This window comes from Oncorhynchus mykiss, chromosome 16 (genome assembly GCF_057628025.1).
Source record: "Oncorhynchus mykiss isolate SJ-2025 chromosome 16, ASM5762802v1, whole genome shotgun sequence".
In the NCBI taxonomy this organism is placed as follows: Eukaryota; Metazoa; Chordata; class Actinopteri; order Salmoniformes; family Salmonidae; genus Oncorhynchus; species Oncorhynchus mykiss.
Window position 1 is genome coordinate 26865489 of NC_143037.1, and position 23358 is coordinate 26888846.

At 41.6% G+C, this 23358-nt stretch overlaps 1 protein-coding gene across 2 annotated transcripts; it reads right to left on the reverse strand.

Annotated features, from left to right (window-relative positions):
* Positions 1-1887: 1887 nt before the first annotated feature.
* On the reverse strand, positions 1888-22637 carry LOC110491753 (DDB1- and CUL4-associated factor 7). Of its 2 annotated transcripts, none has more exons than XM_021565441.3 (7): positions 22077-22637; positions 18098-18256; positions 6250-6361; positions 5505-5623; positions 4971-5180; positions 4625-4742; positions 1888-4014 (listed from the first exon to the last, which is right to left on the reverse strand). In XM_021565441.3, the coding sequence occupies exons 1-7, from the start codon at positions 22212-22214 to the stop codon at positions 3839-3841; spliced, it is 1032 nt and encodes a 343-aa protein (XP_021421116.1). In that variant the 5' UTR covers positions 22215-22637; the 3' UTR covers positions 1888-3838. The 2 variants fall into 2 exon arrangements, with proteins under 2 accessions (XP_021421116.1, XP_021421117.1); XM_021565442.3 differs by having other exon boundaries at positions 1888-4011; positions 22077-22634.
* Between the last annotated feature and the right edge of the window lie 721 nt (positions 22638-23358).

The following is a 23358-nucleotide window of genomic DNA, read 5'->3' on the forward strand; positions in this document are numbered from 1 at the left end:
CGTCCGGGTTAGGGAGGGGTTGGCCGGTAGGGATATCCTTGTCTCATCGCGCACCAGCTACTCCTGTGGCGGGCCAGGTGCACGGTGTTTCCTCCAACACATGTTGTTAAGAAGCAGTGCGGCTTGGTTGGGTTGTGTATCTGAGGACGCATGACTTTCATCCTTTGTCTCTCCCGAGCCCGTACGGGAGTTGTAGCGATGATGTTTCTTTAAGCACGACTTCTTCTGACAGACAAGTTTCGGGACACATCAAATGAGCTAGCTAATAACAGATCACGTCAATATGGCTTGTTAACAAACTGTCAGGTGATAAACTAGATGGCTATATTTTCTTGGATTGACGACAGGACTTTACCAGGACGAGGACTTGCCGATGTCAACCTCTTTCCAAAAGCCTAATCTACTAGCTAGCTACATGCCAAATAAGCTGAAAATACATGATCAAATGATGTTTACTGATTATGAGAAGCATGCAATTACTTGCTGCATAACTGATGTGGCCAAACGTGGAATAATCGGAAATGTGTAGTTCTATGCTCTTCAAGAGGTGATGATATTTAATAAAACAAAGCACACTGAAAAAAAAGATTAAAAACGCAACATGTTAAGTGTTAGTCCTATGTTTCATGAGCTGAAACATAACATTTCTGGGATCTTAATTCTCTCAAATGTTGTTCACAAATTTTGTTTACATCACTGTTAGTCAGCATTTACAGTTTGCCAAGATAATCCATCCACCTTACAGGTGTGGCATATCAAGAAGCTGATTAAACAGCATGCTCAAACAGGTGCATCTTGGCAATAAAAAGGCCACAAAAATGTGAAGCTTTGTCACACAACACAATGCCACAGATGTCTCAAGTTGAGTAATTGGCATGCTGACTGCAGGAATGTTCACCAGAGCTGTAGCCAGAAATTAATGTTAATTTCTCTACCATAAGCCACCTCCAGTCGTTTTAGAGAATTTGGCAGTACGTCCAACCGGGCCTCACAACCGCAGACCATGTGTAACCACGCCAGCCAGGACCTCCACATCCAGCTTCTTCACATGCAAGATTATCTGAAACCAGCCACCCGGACAGCTGATGAAACTGTGGGTATACAAAAACAAATAATTTCAGCCCAAACTGTCAAAAAGCCTATCTGTGTGCTCTTCATCCTCACTGAGTTCTTGACCTGACTGCAGTTCGGCATCGTAACTGACTTCAGTGGGCAAATGCTCACCTTCAATGGCCGCTGGAGAAGTGTGCTCTTCACGAATGAATCCCGGTTTCAACTGTACCGGGCAGATGGCAGACCGCATCTATGGCGTCGTGTGGGCGAGCGGTTTGCTAATGTCAACATTGTGAACAGAGTGCCCCGTGGTGGTGGGGTTATGGTATGGGCAGGCATAAGCTATTGACAATGAACACGGTTGCATTTTATTGAAGGCGATACCGTGACGAGATCCTGAAGCCCATTTATCCACCGCCATCACCTCATCTCTCAGTATGATAATGCACGGCCCCATGTCACAAATATCTGTACACAATTCCTGGGAGCTGAAAATGTCCCAGTTCTTCCATGGCCTGCATACTCACCAGACATGTCCCCCATTGAGCCTGTTTGGGATGCTCTGGATGTCCCGCAACCTCGCACAGCCATTGAAGAGTGGGACAGAAATCCACAACTCTATGCGAAGGAGATGTGTCGCACTGTATGATGCACATAGTGGTCACACCAGATACTGACTGGTTTTCTGATCCACAACCCTCTTTTCTTTTTTTTCCATATGTGACCAACAGATGCATATCTGTATTCCCAGTCATGTGAAAATAAATATAGATTAGGGCCTAATAAATGAATTTAAATTGACTGATTACCTTATATGAACTGTAACTCAAAATCTTTGAAATTGTTGCATGTTGCATTTATTTTTGTTCAGTGCAGTTCATATTTATTTAACAATCCCTTGAAAACAGCACGTAGGCTTAGCCGTCAATGGTTTTAGCAGAGCTGGGGTTCTCCTTGACCCAGAGCAGCCAAATCGAACGCTCTTCACCGTATTGTGACGTTTTATTGATAACAACCTATATGGGTTGCACGCAAGCAGATGACGAAATCTGTCTAGGATAGAATCAATTATATAGTAAAACCTGCAAAAAGAGTGTAAACAGAAAAAAAGCACTACCCTCCCCTGTGCCCAATAAAAACTAAGAAACAAAGCAACTTTTTTGGACAACCCTCCCTTATTCCCCTCCCCCCACTGACTAAGCCTATTAAATGGTTTGTGTCATTTTTAAAAGTTGGTTGCCATAAAAGGTGACCCCAGCTGTCATGGCTGTTCATGTCATTGTGACGGTGTTATGTAGGTAGCCCTTACGACCGAGGCTTGAAGTACAATGTAAAAAGTAGAACCACTTCTTGATATGACGTTTGCACCTCAACAATACAATATCCCCATCTGTACATTACAACAATTCATATACATTTACCTAATCTAGTTTATACACAAAGTGTTTAGGGTTACCTTTAGCAATAAGATCATTTTTTACAATATTTTACAGGCAGAACCAAGGAAGACAAATAGCAAAGCTGTATTGAAGTAGTGGATGAATAAGTTCAATGGAGAAATTTACTGTAATTTGTATTAAATAAAGATGTTTTTCATATCACAATTGTCACTATGTTCAATGGCAAAACTGTAAATGTGAAGATAAAAACAAACAATTGAATACCTGAATAGTTGAATTCAGTCCCGTTTTAAATATAACCATATGATCTGAAACTATGTGATTCAGACATAATGGGGTGTTAAGAGAACAAAGATATTGTAAATTACAATGGCCACTCAACTAATAACTACATACATTATACTGCATTTAAAATGTTAAAAAGAGCGTAAAAGCGGAATCGGCAGTAGAAACAATAACAAGAGAGACTCCCCCGCCCCCGCTTCGGTCAAAAGCTGAGGGGTTGGGGCTGGAGAAATCTAACCACTCAAATTCGTAGACTGCTATGGATGCAAGTACTGACCATTCATGATATCAAAACTATCGTTTTACCATGTTTTGAGGCTATATGGTGTTTACATTTACTTTGTTTACAAACATGAGCTTATATTTTGGGTTCTGATTTGGAACGACTTTGAACTAAGCATTTATAAGTTATATTCTTCAAGAATCAAAATGGGTACACATCATTAAATGTATACGTCCCAAAAATGGATGTAGCAACTGCTGATTCTACCAAAAACCACTTTAAAGAAACAGATCCATTCACATGTTAAAGCCTATACACTTATCAAACAACATGCTGAAAAGTCTCAGATTTAAACAAAGTGCCCTGGTAAGTGTGGGTATAATTGTGATGAGTCTTTTGGCTACTCTTGATTTGGGTTCTTGTTTTTCCTTCACAAAACATAAATCTCACAATGAACTGCATCTTATTCAAACATGTCTGTCAAAAAAATAACAGCTTCTGAGAAAATTCTAAATTGAGAGGCAGCCAGAGGGAGTCTTGAGCATTTCCGTAAATTACTCAGGAGGGTGTAAACATTGTCTGTGGGTAACGTTGTCGCCCCCCTTTGAGTGTAAAGGGCATCTATAACATTATCCTGAAATGAAAAGGGCAACACATACACAATCCAGTATCCTACAGTTCAGTCCTACATGAACAGGAGTCCCTGTTGACGTCAGATCATAAAAATGAAGTTGCCATGTCCGTTCTTGAGCGGGCCGGAGTTAAACTATCCCTCTATGTTTACCAACTGTATTAAAATAGGACATCGACACTGAGCTCAGATCAGATTCCAAGGATCACCTCAGACTGTCCCGCTAAGAGCTGAGCCCAGGTTATGTCAGACGCGGAGAATCTCTAGGCAGTTGTTGTAGCAGATTGCGATCCAGTCAGGCTGGGTGGATGCCCACTGGACGTTATTGATCTCGCCTTCGGCCGTGTAGGCCAGGATGGGGTCCTCGATGGCCCTGGGCATCTGCTGGATGTCCCAGATCAGCGCCTGATGGTCATCCGCTACTTTCCGGACAGGAAAGGGGACAGTAGTTAGTGTATTGTAGGCTGAAATCAATGCTTGTGTTCTGGGCTACTAGAGGGCAGATTTGATAATCAATGGTATATATTTTTTCAGCCCTGTGCTCTAGTTTCACTAAATAATTCCATGGGGATGTTATGGAACAATGATTTATAAAATCAAATCTCACCAGCGATGCAGATGTGCCATTTCATTTATATTTTCTGAGAATGTCTGATGTTTGTGTCAACAGAATCTTATGGATTAATTAATCAATAATATACATTAATTACAAATTGACATATGTTTCCATACCTTGTAAGCACTCTATTGAAGGACGGAGTGCATTGCAAGTTTTGAGTTTGTTCACCTAGCCACTGCCACCATCCGCAAACTTTAGCATTTTATAACCAAAAACCAATTTAAGTAAATGTATCCTATATTATCATGTTTTAATTTTCAAGTACAAATTATCCCAAAGTCCTTGGCATTTTCCATATACTGTTTAAAAAAAACAAAGGAAAAAGGATGGTTTATTTTTTTTACTTGGAAGGTTAGCACATTTGCACATGGATAATACTGTATAAGATAAGCGGGAGGAAACAGAGGGCTTACCTGCTGTACAAATGTGGCAGGAGGAGTGTGGCGCCCAGGCGATGCCGTTGACACAGGCGCGGTGGTTGTTAAGTCTGGCCACTGGGGTGCATGGCACACGGACGTCCAAGATCACCACCTGGGACAGACCGAGAGAAAAATGCACCTGCTAAGGTAGAATACATATAATCATAGACCACTAGAATTTTTGTTTAGCATAATTGACTGACTTTTACTGGTCCAATATTGTAGCCAGATAACCAAACAGGCATTTTTTGAATTGCTATAGCATTGATCCAATCACATACAGTACAATGAAGTATGGGACAGACATGCAGACGGACAGGCAAACAGATGCAGGGCTGACCTCCATTCCATCCATCGCCATGGTGGCCAGGTAGTTGGGGTCTTGTTTGTTCCAGCAGAGGCGGAGCAGCGGGTGGTGCTGGGGGTCCTCGTAGATGATGGTGCTGTGCTCCAAGTGGCGCAAGTCAAACATGCGCACAGAGCCATCTGCCCCCACCGACGCAAACATGTCCCGGCCACCACCGGCTCGGCTGAATGCGATGTCATAGACCTGCGACAAGGACACACACGACAGACATTTGGTGAAATAACAGGTGACATCTACTGTTCTGATAGAAAATATGGTTTGTTCATAGTCTACTGACTTGACAGATATTTTAGCCATACTTGCCTAAAGTACAACAACTGACAATGGGTGGAGGCGGTAATTTCATTGATCACTTGGAACATTGCTATACCATTACATTGACTATGCCCAATATCCACACTACTTAGCATGAATGGCCAATACATCACCACATACTTATAGTATGCAAGTGTGGATATTGGAACTTAATTTATTTCAGCTCTGGCCTAACCCCTGCAGTGTCTTTACCTCTTTGTCATGGGCGATGAGCTGAGTCTTGACATGGCCAGACACCAGGTTGACCCTGCCCAGTACCTGACCTGTCTCCAGGCCCCAGATAGTGCAGGTGGTGTCAATACTGGAGGTACCTACAGAGAAGAAACACAAGATTTATTGAACGGGATCTTAAGCACTTGTACATTTGTAACATGTTGTATGAATTGGAGTTTGTAACATATCATTTCAATTGCAGGGGACCCGTTTTGGCTTGTGAGAGATGAAACTACTAGCTGAAATTATACAAAAGCTTTACAACACATCTTTAAGGATGCTTTTCTATATCCTTTAAAGGACTATGTATCATTCATAAGCAAATGGCATGCTATATAAAGGGTGGCAAAAGGGTTATGCTGCATTTGGCAGCATAACCCTTTTGTATCTTTTATGTCACCTTTCATGTAGTATGACTTTGCTTAAAAAATGTAGAGTGAAGCGTCGATGTAGAGCTAATGTAGACATTATGAATGCTCTATATAAAGTTACGTTTTAAAAAAAAAATGAGACCAACCAAGGCTGTATAACAATGACACCTGGAGAGCTAATGGTATATGCTATTGTCTCTTGAATGTGAAGAGGCGTCAGGAGCTCATACTTGCTCAAGACTCAATTGTTTAGCTTGTTTTTAACACTAAATGTCAATAGCGATCTGGAAGAGGCATCCAGAGATTCTGGTAATGTAGTCTGTCCATAAAAAAAAGGATAAAGTTATTCTCACCCAGCAGGTTAGGGTCCACCTCATTCCAGTCAAAGGATGTCAGCGGTGCACAGAAGTCAGAGTTTTTGTTGTTGTTGAGCAGGCATTCCAGACGAGTCTCAGTGTCACTCACCTGTCAGGAACAACAAAAGTTTGTTTTTAAATCACCTCATCAAATGAAGCAGACATGTATCCCCCCCCCCCCCAGTGTTCTACCCTGGATAATTTGTATGTCCACCATGGATAAGTTTTATGTAGAAAGACGGAAGCTCAGTTCTGGTAACTTTTCAAAAAAGGGCATTCTACTCTAAAATGAATGAAAATTTAATTATGCTGACACCATCTAAAATATACATTTCCAACTCCAGAAATGAGCACAACATATTGGAAAAATGATTTGTTACAAATATTTATACATATTGGACCATACATCTAGACTATGCTTGGTCTATATTATCAGGTATGCCATTAGCAATAAGCATTATCACCTGTAGACCAACTGATGCAGCATTATGGCTATAATTAAATAGGCGGAAGCATGGGGTTGCCCATCTGCATTTACCCTATTGGGCTAAACACTAGACAGATCCCAAATGGGATCTCTAGATTTAAATTGGTGCAGTTCACGTATATTTAGGAGTTGAGAAATAAATAAAGTAGAAGTGGAAAGCTGGGATCCCCCACTTTTAAAAAAGGTAATTAAAACTTGTTTTCACCGGTGATTGCAAGATTTGGTATGCATTGAATGCGTGTCAGAATGCATGTTTCTCTCACATAGAACACACAACAAGCCGACTAGGTAAATAGATCAACTGTTTTACAATGGGGTTTTCAGATTTTTCTAATTCATTGCTTGTTTTCATTGCAGAGGAAAAGATAAATGTGGACTGTTTTAGCATCTTCAAAGTGCGCAGAAATATATATTTTTTTATTGGTCCTGGCGGCAACTGAATGCAGCAGAAACCAATACCCTGCTCCACCCTCCCCTTTTTTGCTTTCTATGCCAAGCCTATAAATAACGCCAACATGCAGCTATGAGCTTTTGACAGTTGTACAGAGATAAAGCAGGAAAGCAGAGACCAATCTCCATATACTAGTTGTAATAAAATTATTTCCCCAATTAAGAGGGTAGTCCCAGCCGGGACTCGAACCCGGGCCAAGTGACTGTCAACCCAGCACCTTAGCGTTTGCGCCAACTGATCCGAAACTCTTCACAAAGTCACTAGGTATTGGGGATAAAATTAGGATCCCCATTAGCGGTTGTAAAAGCAGCAGCTACTTTTCCTAGGATCCACAGAAAACATGACATAATACACAATATGACACAATTAGACGAGAACAGCTCAAGGACAAAACTACATACATACATACATACATACATATATATTTTTTTAAAGGCACACATAGTTTGTATGTATTGATATGTACTGTAAGCTATCTAGGTCAAATAGGGGAGAGGCGTTGTGCCTTGAGGTGTTGCTTTTAGTGATGCACCGATATTTCACCGTCATTTTTGGCCGATATCAATATCCGATATTTCTCTTGCCAAAAAAAAAAAACTATACCGATATTAGAAATTTTTGCAGCCTTTTAAGCATTCTAGTACAGTTAAATAGTTAACACACACGAAGCAGTTTAAGGCACTGCATCTCAGTGCAAAAGGCATTACTACAGTCCTTGGTTCGAATCCAGGCTTTATCATATCCGGCTGTGATTGGGAGTCCAATAGGGCGGCGCACATTTGGCCCCAGTGTCATCTGGGTTGGGCCATCATTGTAAATAAGAATTTGTTCTTAATTAACTGACTGGCCTAGTTAAATAAAAGGTTACACACACACACACACACACACACACACCAAAAAGTTTGGGCACTTATGGCCCCATTACCAAACCTATATTTCTTGCACTTACTTCCTGTGCCGTTTCATTGTTCGTTCGTTTCATTCTCAACCAGGATTTCTATGGAACGTCGTTTGTGTCTTTGCATGTCAAAAAAATATACTATTTAACATGAATTGACATGTCAAATAACTATTTGTCAAATAAAATCGTGTTAAATAGTATATTTTTTTGACATGCAAAGACAAACGACGTTCCATAGAAATCCTGGTTTAGGATTTAACATGTCAATTAAGCTTGTTGACCAAATCAGGACCTGAAAAGGACTGCACGTCACACAATAATTTCACGCGTTCATTAATTTTTTACGTAGTTATTATCCAGATTACCCATCACTCGTATTTCATATGTCACGACGATTCATCGATACGTATGCTATGATGCTGCTAAAGTTGTCTCGTGCACGCACCTACAGTGCTGGTCATAAAAAAAGCTAGCTAGCTCATGGATGCAAACAATGTTCTTCCCCAAAAACATAGCGAAACGACATCTGTTTCAGTAGCTATAGTTAGCTAGCTAACTATATAGCTAGGTGTCATCTAAAATAACCCTAATTTATAAGACCGTTCTTATTTGAATAAGGGTGGTCGGACCCATCTATGTGAAGCTATCCACTATAAGCATTTTAGCCACAACAGTGGACTTTGCGGTTAGCCTTCTGCATAAATAATTATACAATTTGTATTAATTTGCATCACTGTCAATTGCATACCTTTATTTTGAAAGCAAACTGCAAATTCCACTACTGTGCCTAATCCATTTTGTGGCTAGCTTCACAACAGAACCTGGTCCGGTCGCTGCTTATAACGTTAGCTTTGGGCAACAGGGTTAAGTAGCTGGCTAGCTATTTATTTAAGTTAAATTCAATTTGCGAACAACAAGTGGCAACCTGGCTAATACTTACAAGGATTCCTAAATCATTGTAAAGAATAATGAAAATGACGGCAGTTTCTACTTGTAATTTTTTTCAGGCTGGTTGTATTGGTGCTAGCTAGGTACCAAGCTAAAGCTAGCTACCCCAGAAGTTGCGGTCTAACAGATGCTTTATTACCAACGCGGTATTGAAAACACATTGTTCGTGGCCGGTGTTTGCAGACTTTTGTACAGCTTTGACAGTGCTACTGTATTTTTTTGACACAAAAAAAACAAACAGCATTCCATAGTACTTATGTCGTGAAGCTAATAGCAGTGACGCTATTACTGTGTAACTCCAGTAGGGCAACATCTGAAAAGAATAGCGCACTTGGTAGTGTGTACCGGTGCTCGACCAGTCGGCGAAAGCGAACATCACCCACGACAGAGAACGGTTGATTGTCAAGGGAAATTAATTCCATTGTCTTGGCTTTAATGGATTTCGCCTTTGAGTGATCTCGCCGAAACGTTCTTACTCTTTCAAATGACTGCTCGACTTGTTGACTGCTCGATCCACACAGCAAACATTGTGGGCTAAGTTAGGAATGCCGTGTGGCACATGTAGTGCGTAATTTTACGTGGCGTCATTACGTCATGTACCTACATTATATAGGTATGCACATCGGCTTTGAAATCGGTGTTGAACTAGACATCGGCCGATTACGATTTTGGCATTTTTAGCTAATATCGGCCAACTCCGATTTGTTCACCGATATATCGTACATCCCTAGTTGCTTTATGTGTTTTTTAAACCAGAGTTGCTGTTCATTTGAGCAATATGATATGGAACGGAGTTCCATGCAATAATGACTATATAATGCTGTACGCTTTCTTGAACTTGTTCTGAATTTGGGGACTGTTAAAAGACCCCTGGTGGCATGTCTGGTGGGGCAAGTGTGTGTGTGTGTGTGTGTGTGTGTGTGTGTAAATTGACTATGCAAACAGTTTGGGATTTAACAGTTTCTTATAAAAAGAAGTGGTGCAGTCAGTCACCCTTCAACTCTTAGCCAAGAGTGACTTGTGACTTGCATGCGTAGTATTTATATCAGCCCTCTGATTACAATGAAGAGCAAGACGTGCCGCTCTGTTCTGGGCCAACTGCAGCTTAACTAGGTCTTTCCTTGCAGCAGTCGACCACATGACTGGACAATAATCAAGATAAGACAAAACTAGGCCTCCCGGGTGGCGCAGTGGTTAAGGGCGCTGTACTGCAGCGCCAGCTGTGCCATCAGAGTCCCTGGTGGCACAGCCCAGCCTCTGTCGTAACCGGCCGCGACCGGGAGGTCCGTGGGGCGACGCACAATTGGCCTAGCGTCGTCCGGGTTAGGGAGGGCTTGGTCGGTAGGGATGTCCTTGTCTCATCGCGCACCAGCGACTCCTGTGGCGGGCCGGGCGCAGTGCGCACTAAACAAGGTTGCCAGGTGCACGGTGTAGCCTCCGACACATTGGTGCGGCTGGCTTCCGGGTTGGATGCGCGCTGTGTTAAGAAGCAGTGCGGCTGGTTGGGTTGTGTATCGGAGGACGCATGACTTTCAACCTTAGTCTCTCCCGTGCCCTTACGGGAGTTGTAGCGATGAGACAAGATAGTAGCTACTACAACAATTGGATACCACTTAATTGGGGAGAAAAAGGGGTAAAAAAAAAATCAAGATAAAAGAAAACTAGAGCCTGCAGGACTTACTTTTTGGAATGTGGTGTCAAAAAAGCAGAGCATCTCTATTACAACCATTGAATCTGTTTTGACTATGTTAGATTGTAAACTAAGGTAACGAACGCCAAGTAATTTAGTCTCCTCAACTTGTTCAACAGCCGCACCATTCATGACCAGATTCAGCTGAGGTCTAGTTCTTAGGGAATGATTTGTACCAAATACAATACTGTTAGATGTTCAGCACCAGTTTATTACTGGCCACACATTACAAAACAGACTGCAACTTTTTATTAAGTGTTTCAGGTGACTTCATTAGCTGTGGTTGCTGATGCATGTATGGTTGAATCATCAGCATACATGGACACACATGCTTTGTTCAATGCCAGTGGTAGGTCATTGGTAAACATTTTAAAAAATTAAAAGAGCTTCACATATTTGACTTTAGAGAAGCTTCCATTAAAGAAAACCCTTTGAGTTATATTAGATAGAAAGCTCTGAATCCCCAATATGGCAGAGGTTGAAAAGCCATAAGTTTTCAACAACAGGTTATGGTCAATAATATCAAAGGATGCAATGAAATCCAAAAGTACAACTCCCACAATCTTCTTATCAATTTCTTTCAACCAATCATCAGTCATTAAGTGTCAGTGCAGTATATGTTGAGTGCCCTTCTATATAAGCATGCTGAAAGTATGTTGCTAATTTGTTTACAGATTAATAGCATTGTATTTGGTCAAACAATTTTTTTCCAGCGATTTGCTTAGAGCTGGCAGCAAACTGATAGGTATGTTGTTTGAACCAGTAAAGGCTGCTTTACCACTTGGGTAGTGGAATGACTAGCTTCCCTCCAGGCCTGAGGACAAATACTTCCCTCTAGGGATCAATTAAAGATAAAAGATTAAAGATATGACATATAGTAGTTGAGTCCCCTACCATCCTCAGTAGTTTTCCATCTAAGTTGTCAATGCCAGGTTTGTCATAATTGATCGTGAATCATTTTTCCACCTCTGACACTAACTTCCCAAAATTCAAACTTGCAATGAATGTCATTAATTTATTTTTGTGCATGAATACGATGGCTCACTGTTCGTTGTTGGCATTTCCTGCCTAAGTTTACTTCATTGGCAAATTGGGCAATCATTAAAAACATTGTCAACATCAAATGGTTTTGTGATAAGCCATCTGATACGATAAAAGTTGTGGTTGAATGTCTTTCATTTAAAGTACGCCAACATTTTTTTATATTATTGATCTAGGCTTCATAACACAGGTTCTTCTTTTTTTGTTGCGTTTAGTCACACAATTTCTCAATTTGTAGTAAGTCGGGATGTGCAGCCAGACTTAGACACTCCTTTTGCCCCATCTCTTTCTTCCATAGTTTTTCAGTTCCTCATCAATCCATGGAGCCTTAACAGTTCCAAGTCAGTTTCTTAACAGGTGCATGTTTATCAATAATTGGAAGAAGCAGTGGCTGTTAGCGCTTGGTGGCCTATAGCAACACCGCAAAATAAAGGCTTCAGATGTGCTAATTGAACCTACAACCACAATTCCTCAATAACACTTGACATCATATCTTCTCTAAGCATTATAGGGTTATGGCTCTAAATACATACAGCAACGCCTCCCGCATAAGCATTTCTGTCTCTTCTATAGATGTTATATCCTTGTATTGCTACTGCTGGATCATCAAATTAATCATCTTTGTGAGTCTCTGAAAAGGCTAATATATTCTGATTTTAGCAAGTTATTGATTTCAAGAAACTTAGTTCTAAAGCTACATAGTGTCAAGTATGTGATGGCCTCCCGAGTGGCGCAAGGCACTGCATCGCAGTACTAGCTGTGCCACTAGAGATTCTGGGTTCGAGTCCAGGCTCTGTCGCAGCCGGCCACGACCTGGAGACCCATGGGGCAGCGCACAACTGGCCCAGCGTTGTCCGGGTTAGGGGAGGGTTTGGCCGTCAAGGATTCCTTGTCCCATCGCGCACTAGCGACTCCTGTGGCAAGCCTGGTGCAATGCACGGTCACCAGGTGTACGGTGTTTCCTCCAACACATTGGTGCGGCTGGCTTCCGGGTTAAGTGGGCCTTGTGTCAAGAAGCAGTGCGGCTTGGTTGGGCTGTGTTTTGGAGGATGCACGGCTCTTGACCGTCGCTTCCCCCGAATCCATACGCGAATTGCACCGATGAGACAAGACTACCAATTGGATATCACAAAATTGGGGAGAAGACCGTAGATTAAGAATTATTGACTTGCATAAAGCTGGAAAGGGTTACAAAAGTATCTCTAAAAGCCTTGATGTTCATCAGTCCACGGTAAGACAAATTGTCTATAAATGGAGAAGTTCAGCACTGTTGCTACTCTCCATAGGAGTGGCCATCCTGCAAAGACAACTACAAGAGCAAAGCGCAGAATGCCCAACAATGTTAAGAAGAATCCTAGAGTGTCAGCTAAAGACTTACAGAAATCTCTGGAACATGCTAACATCTCTGTTGACAGGTATATGATACATAAAACACTAAACAAGAATGATGTTCATGGAGGACACCACAGAAGAAACCACTGCTGTCCCAAAAAAAACATTGCTGTACGTCTGAAGTTCTTAAAAGAGCACTTGGATGTTCCACAGAGCTTCTGGCAAAATATTCTGTGGACCGATTAAAATAAAGTTGATAGGAAGGAACACACAACACTATGAGTGGAGGGAAAAAAAGGCACAGCACACCAACATCAAAACCTAATGCCTGTCATAGCGGAATGTCCCCACGCGCTCTGGCAGCTTTAATGGCTGGAATAAGTTTGTTCCTATTCTGGCACACAGCTTCGGGATATTCCACTGAAGAAGATATGTTCCACTCAAGTTCTTGGCTTACCAGAAAAGCTACCCTGCCCGCAAGCTGCCCAGTGGACCAGACGAGCTAAATGACTTCTATGCTCACTTCGAGGCAAGTAACACTGAAGCATGCATGAGCGCATCAGCTGTTCCTGATGACTGTGATCACACTCTCCGTAGACAATGTGAGTAAGACCATTAAACAGTTCAACATTCAGACAGATTACCAGAACATGTACTGCGAGTATGCGGTGACCAACTGTCAAGTGTCTTCACTGTCATTTTCAACCTCTCCCTGATTCTGAATACCATCATGTTTCAAGCAGACCACCACAGTGCCTGTGCCCAAGAACACTAAGGTAACCTGCCTAAATGACTACCGACCTGTAGCACTCACGTCTGTAGCCATGAAGTGCTTTGAAAGGCTGGTCATGGCTCACATCAACACCATTATCCAGAAACCCTAGACCCACTCCAATTTGCATACTGCCCAAACAGATCCACAAATTATGCAATCTCTATTGCACTCCACACTAGAGGTGTGGGCGATTAATTAGGGCCGACTTCAAGTTTTCATAACAATCGGAAACCTGTATTTTTGGACACCGATTTGGCAAAAAAACATTTTTTTACACCTTTATTTAATCTTTATCTAACTAGGCAAGTCAGTTAAGAACACATTCTTATTTTCAATGGCGGCCTAGGAACGGTGGGTTAACTGCCTCGTTCAGGGGTAGAACGACAGATTTTTACCTTGCCAGCTCGGGGGATTCAATCTTGCAACCTTACAGTTAACTAGTCCAATGCTCTAACCACCTGATTACATTGCACTCCACGAGGAATGCAGTAAGCCAAAGTAAGTTGCTAGCTAGCATTAAACTTTACTTATAAAAAACAATCATTCATAATCACTAGTTAACTACACATGGTTGATGATATTACTAGTTTATCTAGCGTGTCCTGCGTTGCATATAATCGATGCGTTGCGTATCATTGCTCCAATGTGTACCTAACCATAAACATCAAGGCCTTTCTTAAAATCAATACACAGAAGTATATATTTTTAAACCTGCATATTTAGCTAAAAGAAATCCAGGTTAGCAGGCAATATTAACCAGGTGAAATTATGTTACTTCTCTTGAGTTCATTGCACGCAGAGTCAGGGTACATGCAACAGTTTGGACCGTCTAATTTGCCAGAATTTTACGTAATTATGACATAACATTGAAGGTTGTGCAATTTAACAGGAATATTTAGATTTATGGATGCCGCCCGTTAGATAAAATACGGAATGGTTCTGTATTTCACTGAAAGAATAAACTTCTTGTTTTCGAGATGATCGTTTCCGGATTCGACCATATTAATGACCTACGGCTCGTATTTCTGTGTGTTATGTTGTAACTAAGTCTATGATTTGAATGAGCAGTCTGACTGAGCGATGGTAGGCAGCAGCAGGCTCGTAAGCATTCATTCAAACAGCACTTTCGTGCGTTTGCCAGCAGCTGTTTATGACTTCAAGCCTATCAACTCCCGAAATTAGGCTGGTGTAACCGATGTGAAATGGCTAGCTAGTTAGCGGGTTTCACGCTAATAGCGTTTCAAACGTCACTCGCTCTGAGACTTGGAGTGGTTGTTCCCCTTGCTCTGCATGGGTAACGCTGCTTCGAGGGTGGCTGTTGTCGATGTGTTCCTGGTTCGAGCCCAGGTAGGAGCGAGGAGAGCTATACTGTTACACTGGCAATACTAAAGTGCCTATAAGAACATCCAATAGTCAAAGGTTAATGAAATACAAATGGTTGAGAGAGAAATAGTCCTATAATAACTACAACCTAACACTTCCTACCTGGGAATATTGAAGACTCATGTTAAAATGGAACCACCAGCTTTCATATATGTTCTCATGCTCTGAGCAAGGAACTTAAACGTTAGCTTCCTTACATGGCACATATTGCACTTTTACTTTCTTCTCCAATACTTTAACATGTTTCATTATTTATTTGAGGCTAAATTGATTGTATTTATGTATTATATTAAGTTACAATAAGTGTTAATTCAGTGTTGTAATTGTCATAACAAAAAAAAGTTATTTAAAAATCGGCCGATTAATCGGTATTGTATTTTTTTGGGGTCCTCCAATAATCGGTATCGGCGTTGAAAAATCATAATCGGTCAACCTCTACTCCACACTGCCCTTTCCCACCTGGACAAAAGGAACACCTATGTGAGAATGCTATTCATTGACTGCAGCTCAGCGTTCAACACCATAGTGCCCGCAAAGCTCATCACTAAGCTCAGGACCCTGGGACTAAACACCTCTGCAACTAGATTGTGGACTTCCTGAGGGGCCACCCCCAGGTGGTAAGGGTAGGTAACAACACATCCACTGCTCTGATCCTCAACACAGGGGCTCCTCAGGGGTGCATGCTCAGTCTCCACCTGTACTCCCTGTTCACTCATGACTGCATGGCCAGGCACGACTCCAACACCATCATCAAGTTTGCCGATGACCCAAAAGTGCTGTAGGCCTGATCAACAATGACTAGACAGCCTATAGGGAGGTGGTCAGGGACCTGGCCATGTGGTGCAAGGACAACAACCTCTCCCTCAACGTGATCCAAGACAAAAGGAGGTTATTGTGGACTACAGGAAAAGGAGGACCGAGCACACCCCCATTCTCATTTACGGGGCTGCAGTGGAGCAGTTTGAGAGCTTTAAGTTCCTTGGTGTCCACATCAGCAACAAACTAACATGGTCCAAGCACACTAAGACAGTCGTAAAGAGGGCACGACAAAGCCCGTTTCCCGTGAGGAGACTGAAAGGATTTGGCATGGGTCCTCAGATCCTCAAAAGGTTATTCAGCTGCACCATCGAGAGGACTGGTTGCATCACTACCTGGAATGGCAACTGCTCGGCCTCTGACCACAAGGCACTACAGAGGGTAGTGTGTATGGCCCAGTACATCACTGGGGTCCAAGCTTCCTGCCAACCCAGGACCTCTATACCAGCCACCCTGGTCATAGACTGTTCTCTCTGCTACCGCATGGCAAGCGGTAGCGCCAAGTCTAGGTCCAAAAGGCTTCTTAACAGCTTCTACCCCCAAGCCATAAGACTCCTGAACAGCTAATCAAAGGGCTACCCAGAACGCTCTTTCATACTGCTGCTACTCTGACTATGCATAGATAATAACACTGACTCTACCAACATGTACATATTACCTCAAATAACCAGTGCCCTCACACATTGACTCTGTACCAGTACCCTCTGTATATAGCCTTGATATTGTTATTTTACTGATGCCGTTTAATTATACTTTACAGTGGCTTTCCAACGGATTCACCCCCCTTGGCATTTTTCCTATTTTATTGCCTTACAACCTGCTATTAAAATATATATTTTTTTTGGTGGGGGGGGGGGGGATTGTAACATTTGATTACACAACATGCCTACCACTTTGAAGTTGCTAAATATTGTAAGATGCTAAATAAGTTTTTTTTTTATAAAAATGACTGAAAAGTGTGCATAACTATTCACCCTATTCACACTTTGTAGAGCTACCTTTTGCAGCAATTACAGCTGCAAGTCTCTTGGGGTATGGCTCTGTAAGCTTGGCACATCTAGCCACTTGAATTTTTGCCCATTCTTCAAGGCAAAACTGCTCCAGTGCCTTCAAATTGGATGGATACCACTGGTGTATAGCTATCTTTAAGTCATACCACAGATTCTCAATTGGATTGAGGTCTGGGCTTTGACTAGGCCATTCCAAGACATTTAAATGTTTCCCCTTAAGCCACACAAGTGTTGCTTTAGCAGTATGCTTAGTATCATTGTCCTGCCAGGTGAACCTCCGTCCCAGTCTCAAATCTCTGGAAGACAAACAGGTTTCCCTCAAGAATTTCCCTGTATTTACCGGCATCCATCAATCCTTCAATTCTGACCAGTTTCCCAGTACCTGTCGATGAAAAACATCCCCACAGCATGATGCTGCCACCACATTGCTTCACTGTGGGGATGGTGATGAGGTGTTGGATTTGTGCCAGACAGAGTTTTCTTTGATGGCCAAAAAGCTCAATTTTAGTCTCATCTGACCAGAGTACCTTCTTCCATTTGTTTGTGGAGTCTCCCACATGCCTTTTGGCAAACACCAAACGTGTTTCCTTATTTTCTTTTCTTTATGCTATGGCTTTTTTCTGGACATTCTTCCGTAAAGCCCAGCTCTGTGGAGTGTAAGGCTTAAAGTGGTCCTATGGACAGATACTCAAACCTCTGCTGTGGCGCTTTCAAAGCTCCTTCAGTGTTATCTTTGTTGCCTCTCTGAGGGTTTGTTGTGGTGCCATGTTCTTTCTATTTTTGAATAATGAATTGAAATGTTGTTCCGTGGGATGTTCAGTCGAAGCAGTGTTAAGGTCGCTACACTACCACATTCAGGAGAGCGTCTCCCATGCTTCTCTATACCAAGCCCTTCACATGTATGAGCCTCTGATTGGAACCTCTTGACATTGACGCTAGATGTAGGGTTATGGTCGCTACAATATTCAGGGTAGGCACAGGTCTGGCAGTGGTAGGCTATTGGTTTCTTACCCTCCAAATGCGCAGGTAGTCTCCACTGGTAGCCAGCAGGTCAGGATACACCCCCTTGGTGTCGGGAATCCACATAATTTTTGTGGTGGGGTAAGGGTGGTCGAATGTGTTCCGGCAGACAAACTCTGAGCTCTCCTCCTCCAATCCAACTATCTGAACCTATGGGGAAAACAGACAATAACAACAGCATGGGGCAGTAGGTAATCTAGCGGTTAAGAGCCTTGGGCCAGTAACTGAAAAGGGTGCAGGTTCAAATCGTCGAGTTGACTAGTTGAAAACCCTGACGATGTGCCCTTGAGCAGGGCACTTAACCCGTATTGCTCCTGTAAGTCACTCTGGATAAGATATGAACATTTTAAATGTGCTGTCAAATCACAGCAAAAAGTTGACCCTATATTAACCCTGCCGTTTTCTGTGATGAGGATAAGTATAAGCCTGTATTATCAAATTTAATTTACTGGAACTGCCCAACAGTGACACCTTTGTTTTATTGACAGTGATGGATATTGTTGGAATTGTGCTAGTCTAATTAATCAGGCTGAAATAGACAATTAATTGGTATATACAGCCTGACACTAGCAGTCATTTCTCAGTGTAATAGTTAGGATAATGGAAAAATTCGGAGTACAACGAATTTCTAATCCCTGGATTGAGGTACATTTTCAGAGCCATATCTCACGGCGCCGCGGTGTCTTAATCTACACAGGAAGCCCATCTGACCCTAGTGCAGCTGTAAGCAAGCAGGTCAGATATGCTGGCTAGGCAAGGGTTTAATTGTAACAAATTACAAATCTGAATCTAATCTGACACCTCTTCTTACTGGTAAAAATGATATGGTTAGATACATGTAGAATGTTCCGTAGGTCAATAATCAAGAGGCGACAAGAATATTTACAATTTGACCTGAAGAAACGTTTGTCATCAGTAAAACAAAAGTGTTCATAGATTTAAACAAAACTTCCGAGGTATGTACATACACTAACCCAGCCTGGTCTCAGACAAACGTAACATAGTAAATATAATTCCTGGACACTCAAATAAAGACAGTTATTTAAAGCAAAAACTAATGTGGGGGGGGGGGGGGGGGGGGGGGGGATGGATGGGCATATAACCCAAACATCTAGCCACCAATAGGTTGCGAGATTGAATCGCATCACGGACAACTTTTCAACTACGTAGAAATGTTTTGCTACTTTGCAACTACTTAGAAGGGCTGGCAGTATATCGTATTTTACTATATACACAGGGTATTGATGCACGGACCGGTTTGGCTTTTTCCCTTTACCTTCTATAATTGTATTTGAATGTTTGGTTTGTTAAATATGCTGTGTGTAACATCCATTTTTATAGTTTACACTGCTACTTGAGTTCTCTCGCTCTTGGAGTGCATTTGTTGTTGCTTGACCACGAGACACTTGCGTTCAGTCTGCATGATTACTGCAGCACATGCAACAAATTTTCCAGTTTGCTTCTTAATATAAATCAACAAGTGTTATACAATTTGTTTGTGTTTCTTACATCTGCAAACAGCTAGTTTGTCTTTTCTTAGCAGAATTTAGCTAAATTGTGTTAGCCTCTAATGCTAATCGCTAGTTAACTGGCTAGCTAGCTAGCTAAAAAAAATGAGTCAGATCAAAAGTAGCAAGCTAATACAGCCTAATACCAGTGTTGGTGTAGGCCTATAGGGTCCCCTAGGAAACACTGACCATCATTTTGGTTCCAACCCTGTCACAATAACTCCTCCCTGGCATTTTCATTTGTCGTCATGTCAAACAATGTATTCAAAGAGCGCACTATTATTTATATTCTCACTATACAATTAGAATGAACATTCTTTTTCCATGATTCCAAGTGTTTTGATCTAAATCGCAAAGTGTTTCAAAATAAGGTGTTTTTTTGCCCATATCGTGGATCCCTAAGTGGCAGTGTGAAAATAATTTCAAATGAGTGCAGGAAATGCAAAAATATATGGAAATGCAGGAAATTATTTCAGGTTGAAGTTGAATTAAAGTGTAAAACAATCAGAATGGACCAAGACCCATTCAAATCACTTAGAATGGATGCGGTACCACCGTAGAGTTAGGCACTACTCAAAGCACATTTTCAACTTTTATTATTCAAAAACGTAAAATACCATTTAAAAAAAAAACATTTATACAGTGATGTATTGGACATGTCGCCCAGCCCCTACTACTTGGTATGTTAGCTAACCCTTCCCCTAACCTAGTTAACGTTAGCCAGCATTCATAACATAAAAGTTGACACACCTACTCATTCCAGGGTTTTGCTGTATTTTTACTAATTTCTACATTGTAGGATAATAGTGAAGACATTAAAACAATGAAACACATATGGAATCATGTATATTTTATATTTGAAATTCTTCAAAGTAGCCACCCTTTGCCTTGATGACAGCTTTGCACACGTGGCATTCTCTCAACCAGCATCATGAGGTAGTCACCTAGAATGCATTTCGAATTAACAGATGTGCCTGGTTAAAAGTTATTTTGTGGAATATCTTCCTTCTTAATGTGTTGAGCCAATCAGTTGTATTGTGACAAGGTAGGGGGGGTATACAGAAGATAGCTCTATTTGGTAAAAGACCAAGTCCATGTTATGGCATGAACTGCTCGAATAAGCAAAGAGACATGACAGTCCATTACTTTAAGACATGAAGGTCAGTGAATCCGGGAAATTAAGAACTTTGAAAGTTTCTTCAAGTGCAGTCGCAAAAAACATCAACCACTACGATGAAACTGTCTCTCATGAGGACCGCCACAGGAAAGGAAGACCCAGAGTTACCTCTGCTGCAGAGGATAAATTCATTAGAGTTACCAGCCTCAGAAATTGCAGCCCAAACAAATGCTTCACAGAGTTCAAGAAACAGACATCAACTGTTCAGAGGAGACTGTGTGAAATCAGGCCTTCATGTCAAATTGCTGCAAAAGAAACCACTACTAAATAACAGCAATAAGAATAGACTTGCTTGGGCCAAGAAACACGAGCGATGGACATTAGACTGGTGGAAATCTGTCCTTTGGTCTGATGAGTCCAAATATGAGATTTTTGGTTCCAACCGCCGTGTCTTTGTGAGACACAGTAGGTGAACGTATGATCTCTGCATGTGTGGTTCCCACCATGAAGCCCGGAGGTGGTGGTGTGCGGGTCCTTTGCTGGTGACACTGTCTGATGTATTTATAATTCAAGGCACACTTAACCAGCATGGCTACTACAGCATTCTGCAGCAATACAGCATCCTGTCTGGTTTGCGCTTATTGGGATGATCATTTGTTTTTCAACAGGACAATGACCCAACACACCTCCAGGCTGTGTAAGGTCTATTTGACCAAGAAGGAGAGTGATGGAGTGCTAAATCAGATGACCTGGCCGCCACAATCACCCGACCTCAACCCAATTGAGAGGAGTTGGACTGCAGAGTGAAGGAAAAGCAGCCAACAAGTGCTCAGCATTTGTATGAACTCCTTCAAGACTGTTAGAAAAGCATTCCAGGTGAAGCTGGTTGAGAGAATGCCAAGAATGTGCAAAGCTGTCAAAGGCAAAGAGTGGATACTTTAAAGAATATAAAACATGAAACATATTGATTTGTTTAACACTTTTTTGGCTACTACATGATTCCATATGTGTTATGTCATAGTTGATGTCTTCACTATAATTCTACAATGCAGAAAATAGTACAAATAAATAAAAACCCTAGAATGAGTAGGTGTGTCCAATCTTTTGACTGATACTGTATATGAAATAGGTATTGGACATCCAAAAATGAATTTACATAAGAATAATACGAAATGTTCTGAGACCAGGTTTACTAACCAAGTATTAGCACATTGAATAACAGGTTTTCTACGTTATTTCGAATTTGATTTACTTTGTTGTTACTGTGTTCCCCGTTCTACCCTAGTAGGATTAAATGTAGGCTAGTTTGATTCCTAATGGAATGTTTGGAGAGAAAATGCGTTACCTTGTTATTGTACTCCTCGACAAAGCTGCCAAGAGCGAGACGAAAGCGCTTGTCTGGTCGCACACTCCAATTCATTGCATATACCGTCCATGGCGCCTCGTATTTGTAAATTTCTTTGCGCTTACCGTGAAGCGACATGGTCAAGGCAGTGAAAAATCTATGTATTCAAAAAAATACCAAATAAGGCGAACTGTGACTTAATCTACAACCGGGTTTAAATTTCCGAGCTAAATGCGTCTTGGAGGCCGATGCTTTTTTTCCCCTTTGTAGTCAAATAAGATGGCACTCAACGTTTCAATGTAGCTACTTTGTATAATCTGCAGTAGCCTTATGTTGATGAAGAGCCCACCAAAACATTACAGTACGTTTACAAGGGTTAGCTGAAAACGCTACATTGAGCACACAGAATAAACTGCAACAAACATAGGACTATTCACCGAAGCAATGGCTGCTGTCTTGGACCACTTAAAAAAGACTACCACTGTTGTATCAATGGTGTTTATAACTAAACCAAGATAGATCACAGCTTGTTGTTTCCAATGGGAACAAATTAGTCATAGTGGGCTGAACAAGCAGGAGGTGGGTAGAGCTAAGCACGCGTTTACGATATCTCATTGGCGCGTACTCGTAACATCTGCATATTTCCGTTAGGGAACGCCTACTCTGTGAAGTACGCGTGTGCAATAACTCAATTCGCCTTTGCACTCCTGAACAATGCGATTTGTAAAAACATTTGCAAAGGGTAAAGTCTACAAAACGTTGTCCACTCTGTTAATACGATATTGTGTTTTTGAAACAGAAAACTGTAATGAGATCAAATGTTTAATAGATGAGAAAATGTGCAGAATTTCGGCCAAAGTCCATCTTCTTCCATCTTCTCCCACTGCCCGCCAGTGTGCTTCCTCTCACTACCATATTTGGAATTGAGTGGAAACGCCAACCGGATGCTTCACATTTATACATCCAGTGAAATATCTGTCTCATTGCTCCATCTGTGATGGTATGCTATGCACGTCAAAACGGTGCCGACGTTACAATTGAGGAGATTCTATTACTTTGGCCAAGGTAGGCGTGTTTTGCACCGGATGAAAGAGGATTCGTTTGGCAACCATAATGCCTACCAACGGCGAGACAGGTGCCCTGTTCAAAAGCCGGTGGCGAGGTAAACTCAAAACAAAGTGATGTAATTAATGTAATTAATCCTTCATCCCAAGATGGCATAGCAGTTCAGACGTATTTTTGTCCTCGTCCTGTCGTGTATATAAATATATAGATATATTTA

Excerpts from the sequence above, each read along its gene's own strand:
- LOC110491753 (XM_021565441.3), bottom strand. The coding sequence starts at position 22,214 with ATGTCGCTTCACGGTAAGCGCAAAGAAATTTACAAATACGAGGCGCCA. Across the intron at positions 4,743-4,970 it reads TGGCGATGGATGGAATGGAG|GTGGTGATCTTGGACGTCCG; the intron begins GTCAGCCCTGCA and ends GGTCTGTCCCAG. Across the intron at positions 4,015-4,624 it reads CTGCCACATTTGTACAGCAG|TAGCGGATGACCATCAGGCG; the intron begins GTAAGCCCTCTG and ends CTGTCCGGAAAG.